The 20,963-nt window shown below is 43.8% G+C and overlaps 2 protein-coding genes across 5 annotated transcripts in view; one reads left to right on the top strand and one right to left on the bottom strand.

Moving 5' to 3' along the window:
• Positions 1-6,335: 6,335 nt before the first annotated feature.
• LOC135973960 (uncharacterized) lies at positions 6,336-8,705 on the bottom strand. Its single transcript, XM_065559565.1, has 2 exons — positions 7,782-8,705; positions 6,336-6,957 (listed from the first exon to the last, which is right to left on the bottom strand). The coding sequence occupies exons 1-2, from the start codon at positions 8,317-8,319 to the stop codon at positions 6,455-6,457; spliced, it is 1,041 nt and encodes a 346-aa protein (XP_065415637.1). The 5' UTR covers positions 8,320-8,705; the 3' UTR covers positions 6,336-6,454.
• Positions 8,706-17,910: 9,205 nt separating this feature from the next.
• Positions 17,911-20,963, top strand: part of ETFA (electron transfer flavoprotein subunit alpha) — a 45,244-nt gene continuing 42,191 nt past the window's right edge. For 2 of the 4 annotated variants that reach the window (XM_065559567.1, XM_065559566.1), the window contains exon 1: positions 17,911-18,003. In XM_065559567.1, coding sequence (XP_065415639.1) covers positions 17,926-18,003 — 78 coding nt within the window. In that variant the 5' untranslated portion in view covers positions 17,911-17,925. Of the gene's footprint in view, positions 18,089-20,963 lie in introns of all 4 variants that reach the window. The other 2 variants (XM_005311618.4, XM_065559568.1) reach the window with 2 other exon arrangements.

Genomic DNA, 20,963 nt, shown 5'->3' with positions numbered 1-20,963 from the left:
AATGATACCTTACAAGAGATCTTTTGCATGAAGCATATTCCAGTTACATTATATTCACTTATTATCATATTTTTATAAAACCATATAGACTGCACAACGTCACAGTGGCATCAAGATATTTTCTGTCATCTTATCTATCCCTTTCCTAACATTCTGTTAGCTTTTTTGACTGCTGCTGCACATTGAGTGGATGTTTTCAAAGACCTACCCCTTCATTATATATGTATAGTTGTGATTGTGTTTTCCAATGTGCATCACTTTGCAATTATAAACATTGAAGGTCCAGAGCAAGAAGGGCCAGACTCTAGTTCTCAAATCCAAAGCAACGAAGGACACATTTTGACTTCTTCAGCTGCTACAGAAGAGCCCATGCTTTGTGGGTGAAATTCAGGTCCCACTTGAAGGGAATGAGAATTTTGCCATTGACTTCACTAGAGATAGGATTTCACCTTGGGAGTCCAACCCAAAAGTGTGATGAAAATGGGCAAAGCTACCTACAGGACAGAACAAAAGAACCAGAGAGCAAATTAGTTTGCTAGCCAGCATAGCAAAGTCTGATTGATGAGACTCCAGAATGTAGTGAAGTAGACAGCGTGACCCTCAGCTGGTCCAGAAAAACATGGGCTCCTGGGTAAGTCAGTATTTGCACATGTTGTAGTAATAATAATAAACTACCATCAGTGGGAGACTGATGTAAGGCTGAAACACACATAAGAATACAATATATTTTTTTCTTGCATCATTTGTCAATTTTGAGGGCAATGCTACCAATTCTCTTTACGCTTCCACACAACCTCCTTCCTCCACTTAAATATAAACAAACAGGAATAAATTATTTTTATTTCTAAATAACCACCTTTCTGGCCTAGAAGCCAAATTCTTCTTTCAGTAATGCTGGTGTAAATCTGAAGTTGCACTATTGAATCTTATATAGAGTTACTATGCAGTTAAACAAGTGTAACTGAGAGAAGAATTTGGCTCTGAATGGCAAGTCATAACATGTCGTCATCCCCATGCACCGCTGAGTAGAAATCCCAGGAAAAAAGGATTTGTAATGGAACTGTTGATGGATCCTAAACCAAAACTGTTCTAGCAGGTGATGCTCAAAAGTCTATAAAAATATTCTCCATTATAATGCTAAGAGGCACTGAAATCAACTAGCCTTGGAGATTTGACCTGCATTTGGTAAATAAATGAATATGGTCTTTTTTGGGGGGCAGGGGGTATATTTCTTCACAGAAAAACTGTCAGGTCACTTACAATCATTAAAATAAAATGTGTGATTGTCAATAGTCAATGTAACCTATACAGTCACAATTACTGTTTCTTGATTTACTTTTCTGTTTAAGAGCCAAATCCTCAATCACTTTTTAGGAAAATCTCCTATTGATTTCAGTGAGATTTCTGAGTACGTGCAGTTATGTCAGGGTATGGTATTAAGCTTGCCAATAAGGTTTTCAGATTTTTTTGAATAATTTTCAGTTTTTGTCACAAATTTGATGTATCAGTCCCATTTATAAACAAGAAACAATGACTTTTGCAGCAGATTGCAAAGGCAGTAAATGCTGATTCTTTCAGAGCCAGCCATGGATTAAGTCCATTATAAAATTAAAACAGATGGAACACAATTTCACTTACATTACAAAAAGGACAGGAACCATCTGCAATAAGATTTAGCTTTGCAAAGCTATTGTTATGTTACTATTAAAAACCTTTGATGAATGATTTTCTTCTCTTTCATAAACTCCACATGAATCAAATGTCTTATTTATTCCTCTTCCCGAGAAGATAATCATATTTTATTTTAAAAGATGACATCTCTCAAGGATCCATTTCTGGGTTATAACAGAATGTGTAAAAGCAAAGAAACGCAGTAAAACTCAGAAGTTTGGATCTGTTCACAATCTTTATAGGAAAGATTTATCAAAAGGACAGTTCTGCAATCATTTTCCACTTTAAAAACATTTTCTTGTGCTTAGGGACAATGTCCAATACTGAAAATAGATAATTAATGAGATAATGGGATACTGCATGTCACCTCCTGTCCAATGAGATTATCTGATGGCTAATTATGGACAGATTGTGATTAATGTGATTATGGATTGGATATTAATCTGATTCTGGATTGATCTAGTTATGTTTTAGTCTGCTCCAAATGGTTAATTGGATCTGAGATAATAGAAATGCAGCTTGCACCAGATTTTGCCACATCAATTGATGAAGTATCTTTTGATCTGGTTGGGTTGTGAACAATAAATTATTTACAGCTGTTGAGGAAACTACTCTCCTTTAGAATGTAGTTATTCATTTTTTATTTTCAAGAGCCTTTGAAATTAAAATCAATATCCTTTTTAAAAGTCTCCTTGACAATTTAAAAGTATGTGTATAACTCACAAACAAATATGACAAAATTAAACAGTGGTTAACTGTTAAATGGTATTGCTCTGTGGGAATACAGCATTCATTTCTCTGCTTCAGCCTCAGACCATAAGGAATTGGGAGTTCTGCAGAGACAGAATGTGTAACACTGCAAAAAGGTGTTGTACAACAGCTACTGCCACCCCTGTGACTGATTGAGAGTTAGCCTTGGTGGGATTGCAAAGGGATATTCTCTCCATTTTTTTCTTCTTCAGTGAAGATCTAATAAAGATCTTAAGGCCAGAAAGGACTTTTAGGATCACCTAGTCTGACCTCCTGTACAACAAAGAACACTGAATTCTACCCAGTAATTTTTGTGTCAAGACCAGTAACTTGTGATGAGCTAGAGTATATCTTTTAATTTAGATAGACACCCAGTCTTGATGTAAAGACTTTAAGTGATTGAGAATTCTCCACACCCCTTGGTAAGCTGTTCTAATTTACTACTCCTATTTAAAAATGTACACCTTATTTGCATTTTAAATTAAATTCCACCCATTGGATCTTGTTACTCTGTTGTCTGCAGGATTTAAGATGATGGACATACTGTGGGATCTTGAGAGTGCAAGGAAGAAATGGTGGGAGGGGGACATTTTGCATTTCGAGGCAGAATATTGCAGATAACTTCTCCCACTCTCAATCCATGCAAACTGGATGCAATCATAGTACATATGATATGGTCTACTGGTTTAACAACAGACCCTGGAGACCAGGAGAGTTGGATTCTGTTTGTTTCTCTGCCATAGACTTCTTGTGTTAAAGTGGGCTGGTAATTTTTCTCCTATTGAGTCCAATTGGAATTGGATTGGGCTCTTAGCTTCTCCATGATTTAAATTTCTCATCAGTACAATAAGATTTATTGTTAGACCTACCTGTGGCATGTGATGATGCTTACCTCATTAATAATGTGAAAAGTGCTTTAAGCTCTATAGATGGTAGGCCCGAAAGAAATGCAAAACATTATCTACATGTTCAAAAATGACTAATGATTCTGGCTGCTTCGATTCTTGAGTAACAACCTGAGACCCTATAAAGAGGTCTGATGCTCTGCAGAATGGAATGCTCGCTTTTGGAAAACTGGGCCTGTTTCTGGTGGTGCAAATTAGCCATCCAAAAACAAATGGATCAACAATCACTAATAATAACTTTTAAAGAAATAAGGCAATGACTGTGACTCCTGCACTAATCGCAGAAGTATTATTTTCTAGGTTGAAATTTGGAAATCAGCTTTCCAGAAATGCTTGGAAGCAAGCATAAAAGGTGTAATTCCCATGAGGCCATCATGTACATAGGGTATGTCTACACTACGAAATTAGTTCGAATTTATAGAAGCCGGTTTTATAGAAATCGGTTGTATACAGCCGATTGTGTGTGTCCCCACATAAAATGCTCTAAGTGCTCTAGTCGGCGGACCGCGTCCACAGTACGAGGCTAGCGTCGACTTCCGGAGCATTGCACTATGGGTAGCTATCCCACAGTTCCCGCAGTCTCCGCCGCCCCTTGGAATTCTGGGTTGAGATCCCAATGTCCGGATGATGCAAAACACTGTCGCAGGGGGTTCTGGGTACATGTCGTCAGGCCCCTCCCCCCCCGTCACAGCAACGGCAGACAATAGATTCGCGCCTTTTTACCTGGGTTACCTGTGCAGACAACATACCACGGCAAGCATGGAGCCCGCTCAGCTCAGCTGAGCTCACTGTCACCATATGTTCTCTGGGTGCCGGCAGACGTGGGACTGCATTGCTACACAGCAGCAGCTGCTAACTGCCTTTTGGCGGTAGACAGTGTAGCATGAGTAATAGCCGTGGGGCTGGCAGCCGTAGGGCTGCATTGCACCAGCCCCTTGCCCTTTGGTAGGCGATGGTATATTATGATTGGTACCCATCGTCGTCGTACTGGAGTGGCTGTCAATCATGGCCACCTGGGCAGACATGCTACTGTTTCGATGATGATGGCTACCAGTCGTAGTATACTATTTTCTGCCAATTGCCCAGTATTGTCTGCTAAGCACCCAGAAGAGGCCGAGGGCGATGCTGGGTGCTGGCGGACGTGGGGCTGGCAGACGTGGGGCTGCATTGCTACACAGCAGCAGCCCCTTGCCTTTTGGCAGACGATGGTATATTATGACTGGTAACCGTCGTCATCGTACTGTAGAGGCTATCACTCATGCTGCACCGTCGGCTGCCAGCTTAAGATGTAAAAAATAGATTTGTTCTGTATTCATTTGCTTCCCCTTCCTCCGTGAAATCAACGGCCTGCTAAGCCCAGGGTTTTCAGTTTAATCTTTGGGGGGACCATTCTGTGTGACAGTTGTTTGTGTTTCTCCCTGATGCACAGCCACCTTTCTTGATTTTAATTCCCTGTTCCTGTACCTGTACGCCATGTCGTCACTCGGCCCTCCCTCCTTCTCCTGGTCCATCAGATACTAGTTTCGCGCCTTTTTTCTGACCAGGCGCCATAGCTAGCACTGGGATCATGGAGCCCGCTCAGATCACCGCGGCAATTATGAGCACTATGAACACCACGCACATTGTCCTGGAGTATATGCAGAGCCAGGACATGCCAAGGCGAAACCCGGACCAGCCGAGGAGGCGATTGCAGCGCGGCGAAGAGAGTGATGAGGAAATTGACATGGACATAGACCTCTCACAAGGCACAGGCCCCAGCAATGTGGAAATCATGGTGTCACTGGGGCAGGTTCATGCCGTGGAACGCCAATTCTGGGCCCGGGAAACAAGCACAGACTGGTGGGACCGCATCGTGCTGCAGGTATGGGACGATTCCCAGTGGCTGCGAAACTTTCGCATGCGTAAGGGCACTTTTATGGAACTTTGTGACTTGCTTTCCCCTGCCCTGAAATGCCAGGATACCAAGATGAGAGCAGCCCTCACAGTTGAGAAGCGAGTGGCGATAGCCCTGTGGAAGCTTGCAACGCCAGACAGCTACCGGTCAGTCGGGAATCAATTTGGAGTGGGCAAATCTACGGTGGGGGCTGCTGTGATCCAATTTGCCAGGGCAATGAAAGACCTGGTGATAGCAAGGGTAGTGACTCTGGGCAACATGCAGTCAATAGTGGATGGTTTTGCTGAAATGGGATTCCCAAACTGTGGCGGGGCCATAGACGGAACCCATATCCCTATCTTGTCACCGGAGCACCAAGCCACCGACTACGTAAACCGCAAGGGGTACTTTTCAATGCTGCTGCAAGCCCTGGTGGATCACAAGGGACGTTTCACCAACATCAACGTGGGATGGCCGGGAAAGGTACATGATGCTCGCGTCTTCAGGAACTCTGCTCTGTTTCGAAAGCTGGAGGAAGGGACTTTCTTCCCGGACCAGAAAGTAACCGTTGGGGATGTTGAAATGCCTATCGTGATCCTTGGGGACCCAGCCTACCCCTTAATGCCATGGCTCATGAAGCCGTACACAGGCAGCCTGGACAGGAGTCAGGACCTGTTCAACTACAGGCTGAGCAAGTGCCGAATGGTGGTGGAATGTGCATTTGGACGTTTAAAAGTGCACTGGCGCAGCTTACTGACTCGCTCAGACCTCAGCGAAAAGAATATCCCCATTGTTATTGCTGCTTGCTGTGCGCTCCACAATATCTCTGAGAGTAAGGGGGAGACCTTTATGGTGGGGTGGGAGGTTGAGGCAACTCGCCTGGCCGCTGATTACGCGCAGCCAGACACCAGGGCGGTTAGAGGAGCACAGCAGGGCGCGGTGCGCATCAGAGAAGCTTTGAAAACGAGTTTTGTGACTGGCCAGGCTACTGTGTGAAACTTCTGTTTGTTTCTCCTTGATGAACCCTCCAACCCCCCCCCCGACCCGGTTCACTCTACTTCCCTGTAAACCAACCACCCCACCCCACCCTCCCCTCCCCAATTCGAGCACCGCTTGCAGAGGCAATAAAGTCATTGTTTTTTCACATTCATGCATTCTTTATTAGTTCCTCACAGAAGTAGGGGGATAATTGCCAAGGTAGCCTGGGATGGGTGGGGGAGGAGGGATGGAAAAGGACACACTGCATTTTAAAACTTTAACTCTTATTGAAGGCCAGCCTTCTGATGCTTGGGCGATCATCTGGGGTGGAGTGACTGGGTGGATGGAGGCCCCCCCACCGTGTTCTTGGGCGTCTTGGTGAGGAGGCTATGGAACTTGGGGAGGAGGGCTGTTGGTTAAACAGGGGCTGTAGCGGCGGTCTCTGCTCCTGCTGCCTTTCCTGCAGCTCAACCATACGCTCGAGCATATCAGTTTGATGCTCCAGCAGACGGAGCATTGACTCTTGCCGTCTGTCTGCAAGCTGACGCCACCTATCGTCTTCAGCCCGCCACTTGCTCTTTTCATCCCGCCATTCAGCCCGCCACCTCTCCTCTCGTTCATATTGTGCTTTTTTCATGTCCGACATTGACTGCCTCCACGCATTCTGCTGTGCTCTATTAGCGTGGGAGGACATCTGCATCTCCATGAACATATCGTCCCTCGTCCTACGTTTTCTCTTTCTAATGTTCACTAGCCTCTGCGAAGGAGAAACATTTGCAGCTGGTGGAGGAGAAGGGAGAGGTGGTTAAAAAAGACACATTTTAGAGAACAATGGGTACACTCTTTCATTACAAGGTCGCATATTTCGGCTTGCAGGCAGCCATGGTAGGCCACAGTGTTTTGGCTTTTTTAACCTTCTTAACATGCAGGAAAGGTTTCAAACAGCAGTGCATTTCCCATATCAAGGATGAATTGGGTTGTCCATTTAAAATGGGTTTTCAATGTAAAAGGAGGGGCTGCAGTTTCCCAGTTAACATGCGGCACAAACCCAAGTAAACCACCCCCTCCACACACACACACGATTCTCTGGGATGATCACTTCACCCCTCCCCTCCACCGCGTGGTTAACAGCGGGGAACATTTCTGTTCAGAAGAGCAGGAACGGGCGCCTCTGAATGTCCCCTTAATAAAATCACCCCATTTCAACCAGGTGACCGTGAATGATATCACTCTCCTGAGGATAACAAAGAGAGATAAGGAATGGATATTGTCTGCATGCCAGCAAACACCGGGACCATACGCTGCCATGCTTTGTTATGCAATGATTCCAGACTACGTGCTACTGGCCTGGCGTGGTAAAGTGTCCTACCATGGCGGACGGGATAAGGCAGCCCTCCCCAGAAACCTTTTGCAAACGCTTTGGGAGTACATAAAGGAGAGCTTTCTGGAGATGTCCCTGGAGGATTTCCGCTCCATCCCCATACACGTTAACAGACTTTTCGAGTAGATGTACTGGCCGCGATTGCCAGGGCAAATTAATCATTAAACACGCTTGCTTTTAAACCATGTGTAATGTTTACAAATATTTACAAAGGTACACTCACCAGAGGTCTCCTGTGTGCCCTGAGGGTCTTGGGTGAGTTCGGGGGTTACTGGTTCCAGGTCCAGGGTAACAAACATATCCTGGCTGTTGGGGAAACCGGTTTCTCCGCTTCCTTGCTGCTGTGAGCTACCTACAGTACCTCCATCCTCATCTTCCTCGTTCCCCGAACCGTCTTCCCTGTGTGTTTCTCCAGTGAGAGAGTCATAGCACACGGTTGGGGTAGTGGTGGCTGCACCCCCTAGAATGGCATGCAGCTCCGCGTAGAAGCGGCAAGTTTGCGGCTCTGCCCCGGACCTTCCGTTTGCTTCTCTGGCTTTGTGGTAAGCTTGCCGTAGCTCCTTAATTTTCACGCGGCACTGCTGTGTGTCCCTGTTATGGCCTCGGTCCTTCATGGCCTTGGAGACCTTTTCTAATACTTTGCCATTTCTTTTACTGCTACGGAGTTCAGCTAGCACTGATTCATCTCCCCATATGGCGAGCAGATCCCGTACCTCCCGTTCGGTCCATGCTGGAGCTCTTTTGCGATCCTGGGACTCCATCACGGTTACCTGTGCTGATGAGCTCTGCGTGGTCACCTGTGCTCTCCACGCTGAGCAAACAGGAAATGAAATTCAAACATTCGCGGGTCTTTTCCTGTCTACCTGGTCAGTGCATCTGAGTTGAGAGTGCTGTCCAGAGCGGTCACAATGAAGCACTGTGGGATAGCTCCCGGAGGCCAATAACGTCGAATTCCGTCCACACTACCCCAATTCCGACCCGCAAAGGCCGGTTTTATCGCTAATCCCCTCGTCGGAGGTGGTGTAAAGAAACCGGTTTAAAGGACCCTTTAAGTCGAAAGAAAGGGCTTCGTCGTGTGGATGTGTCCAGGCTTAATTCGATTTAATGCTGCTAAAGTCGACCTAAACCCGTAGTGTAGACCAGGCCTCAGACTGGATGTTCTTGGATTTACAGGGAAAGGCTCAGGATAGTGTGAATAGGGAATAGTGAGTGGCATGCAGATTCTTCTTTAGCCATGTAATAAAAAGCAGATATGTGTTTAAAAAATAATGGCAGTGTATTCTGCCATTGAATTTTACAAACAACTCCCATTAACTTCAATGGGAGCTCTGCACACAGAACGATGGCAGCGTACAGCCAAAAGTCTAGGTTGACAATGTTGCTTTGGCACTGCAGACAGGAAGAGATGGCTGTCTTTCTATTGAGCCACTGTAGCATAAATATTCCTGAGCAAATTGCATTACAAATAGCATGAACAACAAATATTTTCAAGGAAGGTTCCATCTTTTTTTTTTAATGTAAGCCTTCACTTCCAAAAAGGTTAACAATTCTAGCAATACTGCAACTAGATCAATGAACTCATGAACATGTGTACTCCTTCTTACATAACCTAGTAGGTCCTGATTCTGCTCCCATTGAACCACTTTTACCATTGACTTAAATGGGAGCAGGCGCTATATTACGGCTAGTGATTTTACTCCCTGGTAATGATGATTTATGAAAATATGCAAAAGAGAAAATGAAATGATATTGTTATTTATCTAATTATCCAGAAGAATATCAACATTTAGAACTTCATTAGGAAGTGTCATTTATAGGGAAACTGCAGTGTGGCACAGTAATCAGAGCAGCGTCTGGAAATCTGGATTCTGTTCCCAGCTCTCTATGATTGGACAAGGCAAGTGACAGCACTGTGCCTCGGTTTCCCCAACTGTAAAATGGAGATACTTCCCAATCTCAAAGGGAAGTAGTGAAGGTTAATTTAAATAAAGATTGTAAATTGCTCTGATATACTCAGATGAAAGATGCCATAAAGGGCATAATAAATGATGATATGATTATATCTTATTATAAAGGAATCTAATTGTAAGACAGGCTGAGACTTATACTTACATTGGTGTGAATCAGGAGTAAGTCAGTGGAGGTCCACCAGTGTAAAACTGGTGCAAGTGAGAAGACAATCAGGCCCTATAGAGAGAGGTCTCATTCATTTCATTTCTATGTTTCAATATTCATGCACTGCAGAAATGAATGTCAGTGGGGAAGGATCAATATTAACTGGATTAGAAAAAATGAAAAAGGCTTGAAATATACAGAAATGGGCAATATTTGCACTTTGACATGGCAAACATGCACATGAGTAACTTTAAACATTGAGTAGTGCCACAATGGGATTACTCACATGTGTAAAGTTACTCTCATGCATAAGTATTTGGGTTGGAGACTAAATGATTTGACAACAGAATTATCTGCTCCATTAAATGGGATAATATAATTTTAAATTATGGCAATAACTATCCTCAATTACCTTCTCTAGTGACTTTGCGTCACTCCTTCTTCTTCTATTTTTCTCATCTCTCGTGGTGCATTGCTGTCTTGCTCTCTTTTTGACCATCCCTGTAGTGTCATGTAGGCAGATACTGTCTGTTCAATTTTTAAATTCTTCAGTAGAGTGGTAAGCAGATTCTGATTGTTTTAACATTATTGGATTTTGACAGATTAGTAGGTGAATCCTTTCAACTGTTGGTAGAGCTCCTGAATGAAGCTCTTTAATTTATCTCCAAGTCAGCCATACTCATCATGATTGCAGAAACCGTAAACTGAGGATGACCCATACCAAAAAGTGGTGTTGCTATTTAAAAAACAAACAAAAAATGCAGTCATCTTCTTTACTAAACCCATTAGTCATGAGAACGTGTTTGCTGGTTTCCATGTCTTGTAGGAATTATGTATTTTACATGAACCAAAATTCAGTTCCAACATATATATTATTTGTACCCATTCTTGTTTCATTTCCCCTGTGGGTCATTAAGTTACTGGAGTAGGGTTTTTTGCTGTGTTTTCACTAACCTACTATATTTAAACAAGTTTGAGCCATCCTCAGTATTGATCTAACTGCACAGTGTGAAAAAATGTAATTCCCTTTACAATGAAGAAATTGGGTCAGCAGATCCTAATGAAATAATCCTGGATAACAATGCACCATACTCAGGGCTTCTTCCACTAATTAATCATTCATTTTTCTTTCTAAATGTATAAAAATGTTCTTTACTTGCAATGGATTCTGAATCCACAGTTTCATTGGTTCCTGTGTATTTTATGTTTTACCCGTTTATTATCAGCACCCATTATGTGGGAGATGAGCTGAACCATGACAAAAAGATTTATTCTATTTCATGTGGATCATGCTGATATAATCCCTACCTGATTACAGTTTTATAAGCGCCTAAAACACTAGCCATAAGTGATAAAGACTTCCTTTGTGCATCAAGATGTAATCCTTATCAAGCCAGTTTCAATAAAGATTACATGTATTTGAGGTGCTATTCGGGTTTTAAATTAACATTAAAAACAGAAAATATAATATCAAGCCTGTCATTTTCTAGATCTCTGGCACTTTTACTTTGAAATCTGACCTAGAGTTTGCCAGCAGCAGTTTGCTGATCAAAATATACTTTATGCTATTAAACAGATGCATAGAAAGAAAGAGTTTGACTTACTCTGAGCTGTTATCTGGACTGATAACCATGTGGCCAAAGCTGATCTAATGTTAATTTCCTTATAGTCGAGTAATAAATACTCTAAACCTATACTTGTTCCTTTTAAAGGCTTGATTCCACAAAATATGCCTTCTGTTTTTGCACTGTGAACACTAATTTTTTTTTTTGGGGGGAGGGGTGTAGGGGCTTACAATAGGATTACCAAGGGGTGTGCCACACTTTAATGAGTAAAATATACATTAATTAAAAACATTTTAGTCAAATAAAGGGTACACAAAGAGCATCTTCATCATATACTCAATTTATTTGTGCTTCTTTTATTAGATTTCTAATAAAGATTTCCTAAGTAAAAATATTTTCCAAAGCAATTGTAACAATATTTGGCAAATTTCCTCTATAGAAGGCTCAGTTGTGCCTTTTAGGACGCAGCTCTCTGAAGGGATGGGAGGAAGTTGCCTCATCCCTGAAATCAGTGGTACTTATTTTCATTTAACCCCAATTTGATAGCACTGTGGCTCCACGAAGTTATTCTTATGCACACCATTGTGAGAGGAGAATCAGATCTGGTGATGACTTTTTGGTCATTTTTCAATTTTTCTGAGGTGAATTCTTTCCAGAATTTAGAGAATTGGGAACAGCCTTGAGACCTAAAGGGCTGGTTCCTTAGCATCACTGAGCTAGTTATAGTAACTTTAAGGCTAAGGGCCCTGAGGCTACTCTAATTTATGCCAGCTGGAAGAGTCCTTTAGGGACAATCTGATCAGCCAAGAATGGCAGGGCACAGTCCACTCCAGTCTTGCTTCTTCTAGCCCTTGTCACAGGGTCTATACAGTTGCCAGCGCACCAGAGCCAGGAAATGGGATGTGCTGTATAGCCATAATGGCTGTCTCAAATCTCATTCGTCTTTACAATCATCATAATTTAATTGTCCAGCAATACAAAATATCTGAATACGCTCGGACACATTCTGCAGTAGGATCTGTAGTATTTCTTGGCATTGTAGGTTGTGGGAAAGCTGAAGTGCTATGCACTTGTCTGAGAAAGATCACAGTGATGGGTGCATAGAAATGCATTTGTAGGATAAATCAGCAACATGCTGTAAACCCCTTACATTTTGGGGGAAAATATGCATTGTTGTGAAATGGTTAGAGAATACTAAGAATATTAATGATAAGGAAGAAACTGTATTTGTGACACACCATTCATTGATTTCAGGATCTTAAAGTCTGTAGTGTTACAAATCCATAAGCTCTTAGTACTGCTGGATTGATTGATTTGATTTATAACTTAAGTGAAGAGGCCACTGTCAGTCTCTCCAAGATTTCAGTGACCACATTTTTCAAAGATCTACAATGCAGATTTTTAGGGGAGTATTTTGCTTAATGTATTTTTAAATCCATCCCTTTGCCACTAGGAAATTTTAAAAAGCAAAACAATACCTGATATTTCTGTGGAACCTAATGTATATTATTGCTCGGGAAGTGTCATGGCTCTCAGAACAAAGTGCAGAGATTTGTATGGTCCTTACTGTGGAGTAGATTCCTGTGTTAATCTTGTTTGTTAGGAGAGTGGGCCTGTTTCAGATCTCAGTTATGTGGGTGTGAATCTGGAATAATTTAATGGAAGCTGGGTTTACACTGGTGTAACCAAGATCACAATCTGACCCTGTGTGTTTGGAAGACTGATCTGTAATAGTTCTACTTTGTAATAGAAGCTGTTCTATGGTTAAATATAGGCTGTTCTGAGGGGAAAATAGATCAGGCACCATCTGAGTGAAGCTGCAATGTTAATGATGTAGTATGGAATTTTGCCATATCAGAATTCCTTTAAGTACACGTGGAAGTCAAGGGATATGTGTTCTAGACCTAGCTACTAATGCAGGAGTGGGCAAACTACGACCTGGGGGCCACATCCGGCCCTTCAGACATTTTAATCTGGCCCTCGAACTCCAGCTGGGGAGCGGGGTCTGGGGCTTTCCTCGCTCCAGCCGGGAAGTTGGGTTGGGGGCTTTCCCCACTCCGCGTGGCTACCAAAAGCAGGAGCATGGCTCCTACACGTAGGGGCAGCCAAGGGGCTCCACACACTGCCCCCGCCCCAAGTGCCACCACCGCAGCTCCCATTGGCTGGGAACCATGGCCAATGGGAGCTGCAGGGGCGGTGCCTGCGGATGGGGCAGCATGCGGAGCTGCCTGACTGTGCCTCCGTGTAGGAGCCGGAGGCGGGACATACCGCTGCATCTGGGAGCTGCTTGAGGTAAGCACCACCTGGAGACTGCACCCCTGACCCCCTCCCATGCCCCAACTCCCTGCCGCAGCCCTGATCTCCCCCCCTTCCCTCCAAACCCCTTGGTCCCAACCCGGAGCACCCTCCTGTACCCCAAACCCTCATCCCCAGCCGCACCCCAGAGCCCACACTCCCAGCTGGAGCCCTCACCCCCCATGCACCCCGGCCCCAGCCCGGCCCCTCCTCCCACAAACTCAACTCTTCATTTCTGGCCCCACCACAGAGCCCGCACCCCCAGCCAGAGCCCTCACTCCCTCCCGCACCCCAACCCCCAATTTTGTGAGCATTCATGGCCTGCCATACAATTGCCCTTGGGCCCAAAAGTTTGCCCACCATTGTACTAATGACTTGCTATGCAGCCTTGGGAAAGTCACTTAGGTCCATAGATTCAAAGATGGCCACTAATTATGGCTGCCTAGCCTGAGATACCTGTGTCTCAACTTGGACAGCCAATATATGAGTTATGCAGAATTAGTGGCCACCTGAAAATGGAAGACTTAATGTCTCCGTGCCTCAATTTCCCTATCTGTAAAATGGGGACAATGGGAAAAATTCATAAAGTATTTGAGATTGTCAGATGGCAAGTGCTGTATAAGCGCTAAGCTAAACTCAGGTTGGTTGCTCTCCAAGAATGGTATTGAAAATAAATTGGGTGGAGAGAAACAACAGCTAAGGTAACAATTAAACAATTACCATGGGGCAGATCTTGCCTCTTGTATGGGCATATACTACCTGAAGGGTAGTGGTTCTACTGCACTGTGGGGGCAGGCTGTAAGGAATCCACAAAGGGAGCTCTACAGTGTCTCATAGAATTTTGCTCTATGGATTTCCTAATGTAGTAGCGCATAGAGAGGTGCAGAAGGTGTTTGTTAGAGAGGGACATGGCCGTGTCCATTAGATTTGTGTCAATGTGAATCTACTGGCCAATCCCTTCACCCCTTGGGTGGGGGCACAATTGTTACAGAATGTGCTGTAACTCCGTGCCTGCAATCATGGCTGTAGTGAGATTCTGCTGGCACTATACAGTTTGGGAGGGAGGATTTCATCTCTTGAGAAGCACCCCTCCACAAAGCCATTTTACTTGGGCTTTGCAGTTTGTCGCAGGAAGATTGACTCATTTGCTCTGGAATTGCTGTGTATCATCTGTTTTCTCTATATAGCAGGGACAGAGCAAGGATGCAAACCATATTTTGCTGAACTTTCCTTTAATCAGTTTCATATTGTTAAATGAAATATAATCCTGAGTAAAATACATTCAGCTCCTTAAAAATTAAAAAACCTATAAATTTTTAAAAGCAAATGAGCCATTCTCCAAAACAGAAATGGGTTTTGTGGCCTCTGATGATTATAATGCTGTACGTGAGGAAGGGGCGTTGGCTGAAGCAGTTATACATCTGTCCTCTGTAATGGGGATACCATACTGGGCTGGTGTTACTTGACTGGTCTTTGAAACATCAAATGACTTAGACAATTGGCAGGTTCTGGAGTATGGAAAAAGCCTTGACGGCTTGTCTCCCCTCCCATGTTCCAGCACCTGTGGACAGCTGAGCTTTCCCCCCCCCCACACTTCTTTCTTTCTTTTTCAGTAAGTCTATACCAGATGCGTGAGAGAGATTTACTATAGGCTCTGCTATGATACAAATGTTGGGTTTCTTGGTTTTGGCAATAGGAGCTTAGAGGGGCTTCCAGAACTTGGCTACAAAGAGTCTTCTTTTCACTTTGGGAACCAAACACCATATATTCCCCTTCTGTGTAGAAATGCACAGAGAGGAACAAAATACGAAAGCTCTGTGTTTCTTTGAGATCCATGATTACGTAAATAAACTACCTCCTACTAGGCCATGGGGCCAGTGGGATTGTGTTGCAGTCATGAGGCAGGGCCCAAGAAAGGCAGTGATGAGCTGTTAATCTATGAGAAACCAAGCCTCAACGCACATGGACTCTGGCTAGCCCCATGGCATCTATACTCCCCTTTGTCCCCCAAAGTATGGCAACACATGGGGTTGAGGTAGCCATATTGACAGTTGCTGCTCTGCCCACAGTGGTATCTGACCTGCCACTCTAGCCTCCTTCAAGCAGCATTACATTTCCACAAGTTTTTGTGTAATATATATAGCTTTCACAATGGAACATGGTACTTAGTGTGGCTGTTGCCAGGTCCTTTCCCACCTTGGCCATACTCCCTTTTTCACATGGTATGCCAGCTGCATGGCTCTTCTGCTGTGTGGAGGGAGGAACATTGCTCATAGCCACCTTCCATTTTCTATGGCTTTGTTCAACTTTGCAATGTGTAGGAAGGATAGGGGAGAACTTAAGAGCTTACTAATGCCTCTGCTCTGTTCAACACAGTTTGTAGTCAGGTCTTCGGCCTGTCCGGCTCCCAGACAGAATGGAAGATGGCCCAGCAATGTCAACATCAGCCTGACTGAACTGGGCATGTCAGATCAAACATGGCACAGGGCTCTTATGGACAGACTTAGGCCATTATCCTTAATGGGAAAACATACATTACTGGCACATGATGGGCTGCAATGCACACCAACACTACGCTGCCCAACAATTTAGGGCAGGAAACATTTAGGCTAAGAACGACACATGACAAGTTGTGCAAATGTACCAAGGTGCCTTCACTTGTGTTCTAAAAGAAGAGGTTTTGATTCTTCTGTCTAGCCACTTCTGCAATTTACACTGTACAAATTGGGTATAAGATACTGCCATTCTGATTTGGTAGTATTCTACACTCAGTCTTAATCTACTTTGCATTGGTATAAATTACTATACAAGGTGCATGGCATTGGAGCAGGACCAGCAGCAGGAGAGGAGGTTCTGGACCCTCCTATGCTCTGTGAAGCTGTGCTCTACAGGTGTGCTATTTATGATAATTGGCAAGAGGTTTGGGAAAGGGAGTGGAATTATCAGTGTGAATACATTAATTATACTCTGCATTGTGGAGGGCACAGTGGCTGCAGAGGTTGTTGCTGCCCACAACCTTCAATAGCAGTACTGCAGACTACACCAGAGGATTTCCTCCTCCTCTTTACTTTAGCTTTGTACAATGTGGAAGAATTTCAGTCTGATTCTGGATACTTGTCTGTATAACTTCACTTCCAGAGGTGTTATTCCTCTTTAAAAACTTTATTTAACTCTTGGCAAAAACAAACACGTGAATAAAAGAGATATCAGAAAAACTGATTCAGATTTTTTTACCATATCGTAATTTTTTTTATTAAATCTGGTCAAGAGGAGGATATAATGCTCACCATTATTCCTCAGTATTATGTAGATGGTTGTCCATTTGTGCTCCCTGCCATCTGGATCCTGTATGGTTCTTGTTCAATTGCTGGATGAATCCATTCTAGTCTTCCCATTCTTGGATTCTGAACCCAGTCCATACAGCGTATAGCTTCCTTCTCCAACATTAGCACAAAGGACAACCTCTTTGGTTCCTTTCCTAAGTGATGCCTGGGAACCATATTTAGACCCTTCAGGATGGAATTGGCATAATTATATATTATATGATACTACTTAAGATGCCAAAAATGTTTGTTAGATCATCTTTGTCTCTGCCTGTAAAAGTTTCTGGCTAGTTCTCAAACATTTGCATTATCAGCAGTGGAAAGGTGTGGGTTTTTTTTTAAGCATGTAACAATAAGAAAAGCTTGTGTGTGCGCTTAAGATCACAACCTTGAATCTTTATATTTGGCTTATGTAATACAAAGAAAGAACTAATAATCTCATAAAGTTTACATCCATGTGGTTAATGGGATAATACACTCCCCCCCCATTTTTAAGTTTAATTTTTTTAGACGTATGCAAAGCTGGGACCAGTTGGATATTCGTTTTGCTATAACTGCTGGCCTGCATCCAGGAAACTAATGGGGAGTTTGAGTTGCTTAATCACCCTAACTGTAGAAGGAGCAGCAAGGATGGTTAGCAGTCACAGTCTTGTTTGAGAGTCCACTTTTTATGCTCCGGGGTGTCCCTGGCAGACGGATGAGTGCTGACTGTAGGTAGGCCCAAGCTGTACATTTTTGACTGTGGATCCAACCGTTTCTCAAGCTGGGGTCTCGATTTGTGCCCATGTCTAGTTTTGCCAACTTTTCCTCCCCTGAATATAAGCGATGCACCGCACCGCACCGCACCGCGCACACTGACCCACGGACTGCAAAGCTGCACCGAGGCGCAGCCATGGCAGGGCCTTGGGGCTGCTGTGTTATCTGGGCTAGTGACTCAGCGAGCAACACAAGAGCTGGCCGGGAGTCCGCCTCGAACCTCATTTCTCACCCCGCACGCGCGCGCCGCCCTAGGAACTCAAAGAGCCCAAGAAACTTCCCGCCTCCTCTGATTGGCTGTGCGCGCTGGCCAATGGGAAAAGGCAGGATTCCAAGTCACGTTGTCCCTCAGCAGCTCTCGCGAGATCTCTGCCTCGCCCAACCGGCTCGGGTGGGTGCTGCTGAGGCGGGGTGAGAGGGTCCCGGAGGGAGTCGCCATGTTGCTGGCGGTCGGGGCTCGGCGCCTGAGGCGGGCGGTGAGTGCGGCGCGGCGGTCGGGGCCCGCTCCGCAGGGAGCAGCGTCTCCCCCTCAGCGCCGGGCAGGGGAGCTGCGCCCCCCTTGGAGCCCTTCCCGGGGGCCCATACGGCCGGCCCCGCTTCAGCGCTGGCTCCCCCCACCCTATCCGTCCTGGGGAGCTGCCTGACTCGGCCCCGAGCTGGGCCAAAGGTCACCCAGAGCCAGGGAGACGCCAGCCGCCCACAGGGCCCGTGGTCCCAGCCACAGCCTGGCGCTGGCAGGCAGCTCAGGAGGGCACCTAGCCCATCCCCTGCGCTGGGCCAGGGCCAAGTAAACCCAGACCATCCCTGCCAGGTGTTTGTCCGACCTGTTCTCAAAACCCTCCAGTGCTGGGGGGTTGGAAACCTGTTCCAGTGCTTAACTATCCTTAGAGTTGGAAAACTTTTCCTCCTATCTAACCCAAATCTCCCTTGCTGCAAACTAAGCCTGTTGTTACATTTTACCATGCCCTTGGTGGACTTGGAGAACAACTGATTACTGGTAGGTTTGGGGCATCATTTAAGACCACACAAGCGAGGAAAAGGCAGCGCAAGAGGTTTGTTTGGTCTAATTTATATTGCATTATGCAAGAGTGCCCCTTTCATACTCTGGACAGGCTTGACAAGTTCTTAATCAGTCTATGGAGATGTGTTTTTATCTCACTTCAAATAATGGCTCATGTCAAATAAAACATTCATCTAATAGCAAAAGGCTAAAAAGTTGTCCTGGTCTGCATTTACTCTGAGCAGGGATCCAGGACTCTCATTTTCATTGATTAAAAACCCTGCGTAGCCCACTGAGGAAGGAAAATTACTGCAGCTGTAAAAGACTCTTGGTTTTAGTGACTGGATCTTCTAAGAGTTTGTAAAAAGTCATGTGTGTGTAAAGGGGAGGCTTAGCCAGATTTGTGGTGATAAAATAGGCAGAGAGTGGGAATATGCCTTAATACCACAGTAAAGTAGATAGTCACCTCCAGTTGACTGCAGTGGGACTTGAATGCATGTATTTTCTTTGCAGGATTGAGCTTAAACTAATTTAACTGGGAGGCTTGCATGTAAAGGTGGGATCTGAGCACTTTTATATGTTAGGCCATAGAAGGTTATTTACTTTTTGTTGCATCATACTCTGTGTTCCAGCTTGTATGTTGCTAAGCTTTACAACTAGGTGACTACTCAGGGTTACTTGGTGGGTGGGTGAAGGACATATTTTATCTAATCTATTATGCTGTAGGGGGAAGGACGTTAAGCAAGTTACTTACAGGCCACCTACCTAAGTATCCCTTTTGGTAAAATGGTGACAAGCTTTATTTATAATGTCCTTTGAGATTCTCAAATGTTAAGTGGTATGGAAGTGCAAAGTATTAATACTATGGCTATATCAATGGATTTTGTCAGTAACAAACAATGATTTAGTACAGGGGCAGTGGACAGGGTGTCATATTAGTTTCACTGTTTTTTAAAAGATACAAACTGTTATCCTAACCAATTTGTTTGTGTTTTTTGTATTTTTAGATTAAAGGCTGTTTGGGACAGGGATGATCTTTTCCTGTATATCTGTACAGCCCCTCGGTTGTGTGCTATTACAGTATAAATAATAATCCCTTATGACCAATTTAGAGTTCCAAGTTCCACAAAATGGGAAACACAAAGCCAAATTCCTTGTTTGTCAACTTTTGCACTCTCGTTCTTTAATTTGTAAGATGAAGTATATTAGCAATATTGTGATCAAGACTCTCTTCCCTGCATTTTTTTAAACAGGGAGCATTTGTAAAGTATGAAGGATAAGGAGAAACTAGTAATTTCAAAATATTTATCCTATGCAACAAAGAAGAGGGGCAGGGAATTTCAATGGAAGAATCCTGCTCTGATATCAGCTGTCATGGGGATCATATTTAAATATACTGTATAAGTGGCTTTGTAAATAAGAGCACAAAACAGTGCCAAGGAACCTGGACTTTCAACTTGTTTACTGCAGAGGAAGCTCCAGTGGCCTGTTTATATAGGGATAAGGTATAATCTATTTGTTCTACTGTTCAGTTGAAACTAAACAGATGTAAAAGACCAAATTCACCCCTGTTGAAAGTGGATGTGACTCCACTGATTGAAATGGAGTTGTGACCAATTGATTTCAGTGAAGTTTTGGGAGGTCATGTGGATGGTGAGAAGGAATTTCAAATATTGGTGACTTTCTTTCTGTACTAAAATCCTGGACTCTCCATTGGTGGTAAAACACATTTGCCTCATCTTTTTATGTCCTCTAGGTTTGATTCTCTTAAAAAAACAGGGAAAAAGCCAATTTGAGGTATTCTAGAATATAATTTTCTACTTAATGCAACTTTTATTGAGCTGCTTTTACAAATTAGGATATCTTTAAAATGGAGAAACTATTGATTAAGATAAACCGGGTCATAGTCTTAAATTAGATTGAGAGGTGTCTGCTGCAAAATAGGGTATCTTGGTGGGGAGTGGTGGGGAAAGGGGATAATCGAGAAATGTCATAAATTTCAGAGGAGCTCTTTTCTGAATGAAGAATCCTGCAAATATCTAAATAAGAAGGTAATGGTAGAAGAAACTTACTAAAATTAGGCAGCCACAGGTCCTATATCCAAAAGCAGTTGATTTCTAATGTGTGCTAAGGAAAACTCCATTACTCCCCTACAAGTAAATAGTGATGACTGGTAAGACACATTCTAGGTAAGGCACGTTGGTGGTAGGATACCTATATGATATTAGTATTTTAATGACTCCATTAATTTTTGTCTTAAATTAGTGCCCTAATAACGTCATAAAACATTGTTCTGTGGATACTTTATTTCCAAGTTACATGTTAGAGGAGGGGTCCCCAACTCGGTGCCT

Source organism: Chrysemys picta, chromosome 10, assembly GCF_011386835.1.
Source record: "Chrysemys picta bellii isolate R12L10 chromosome 10, ASM1138683v2, whole genome shotgun sequence".
Classification (NCBI taxonomy): Eukaryota; Metazoa; Chordata; order Testudines; family Emydidae; genus Chrysemys; species Chrysemys picta.
This window is presented reverse-complemented; position numbering and strand designations above follow the sequence as displayed.

Bases quoted from the DNA above. Each gene is read 5' to 3' on its own strand.
- LOC135973960 (XM_065559565.1), bottom strand. From the start codon at position 8,319: ATGGAGTCCCAGGATCGCAAAAGAGCTCCAGCATGGACCGAACGGGAG. The intron at 6,958-7,781 runs GTGAGTGTACCT...CTCCTCCACCAG, and splicing joins GGGCACACAGGAGACCTCTG to CTGCAAATGTTTCTCCTTCG.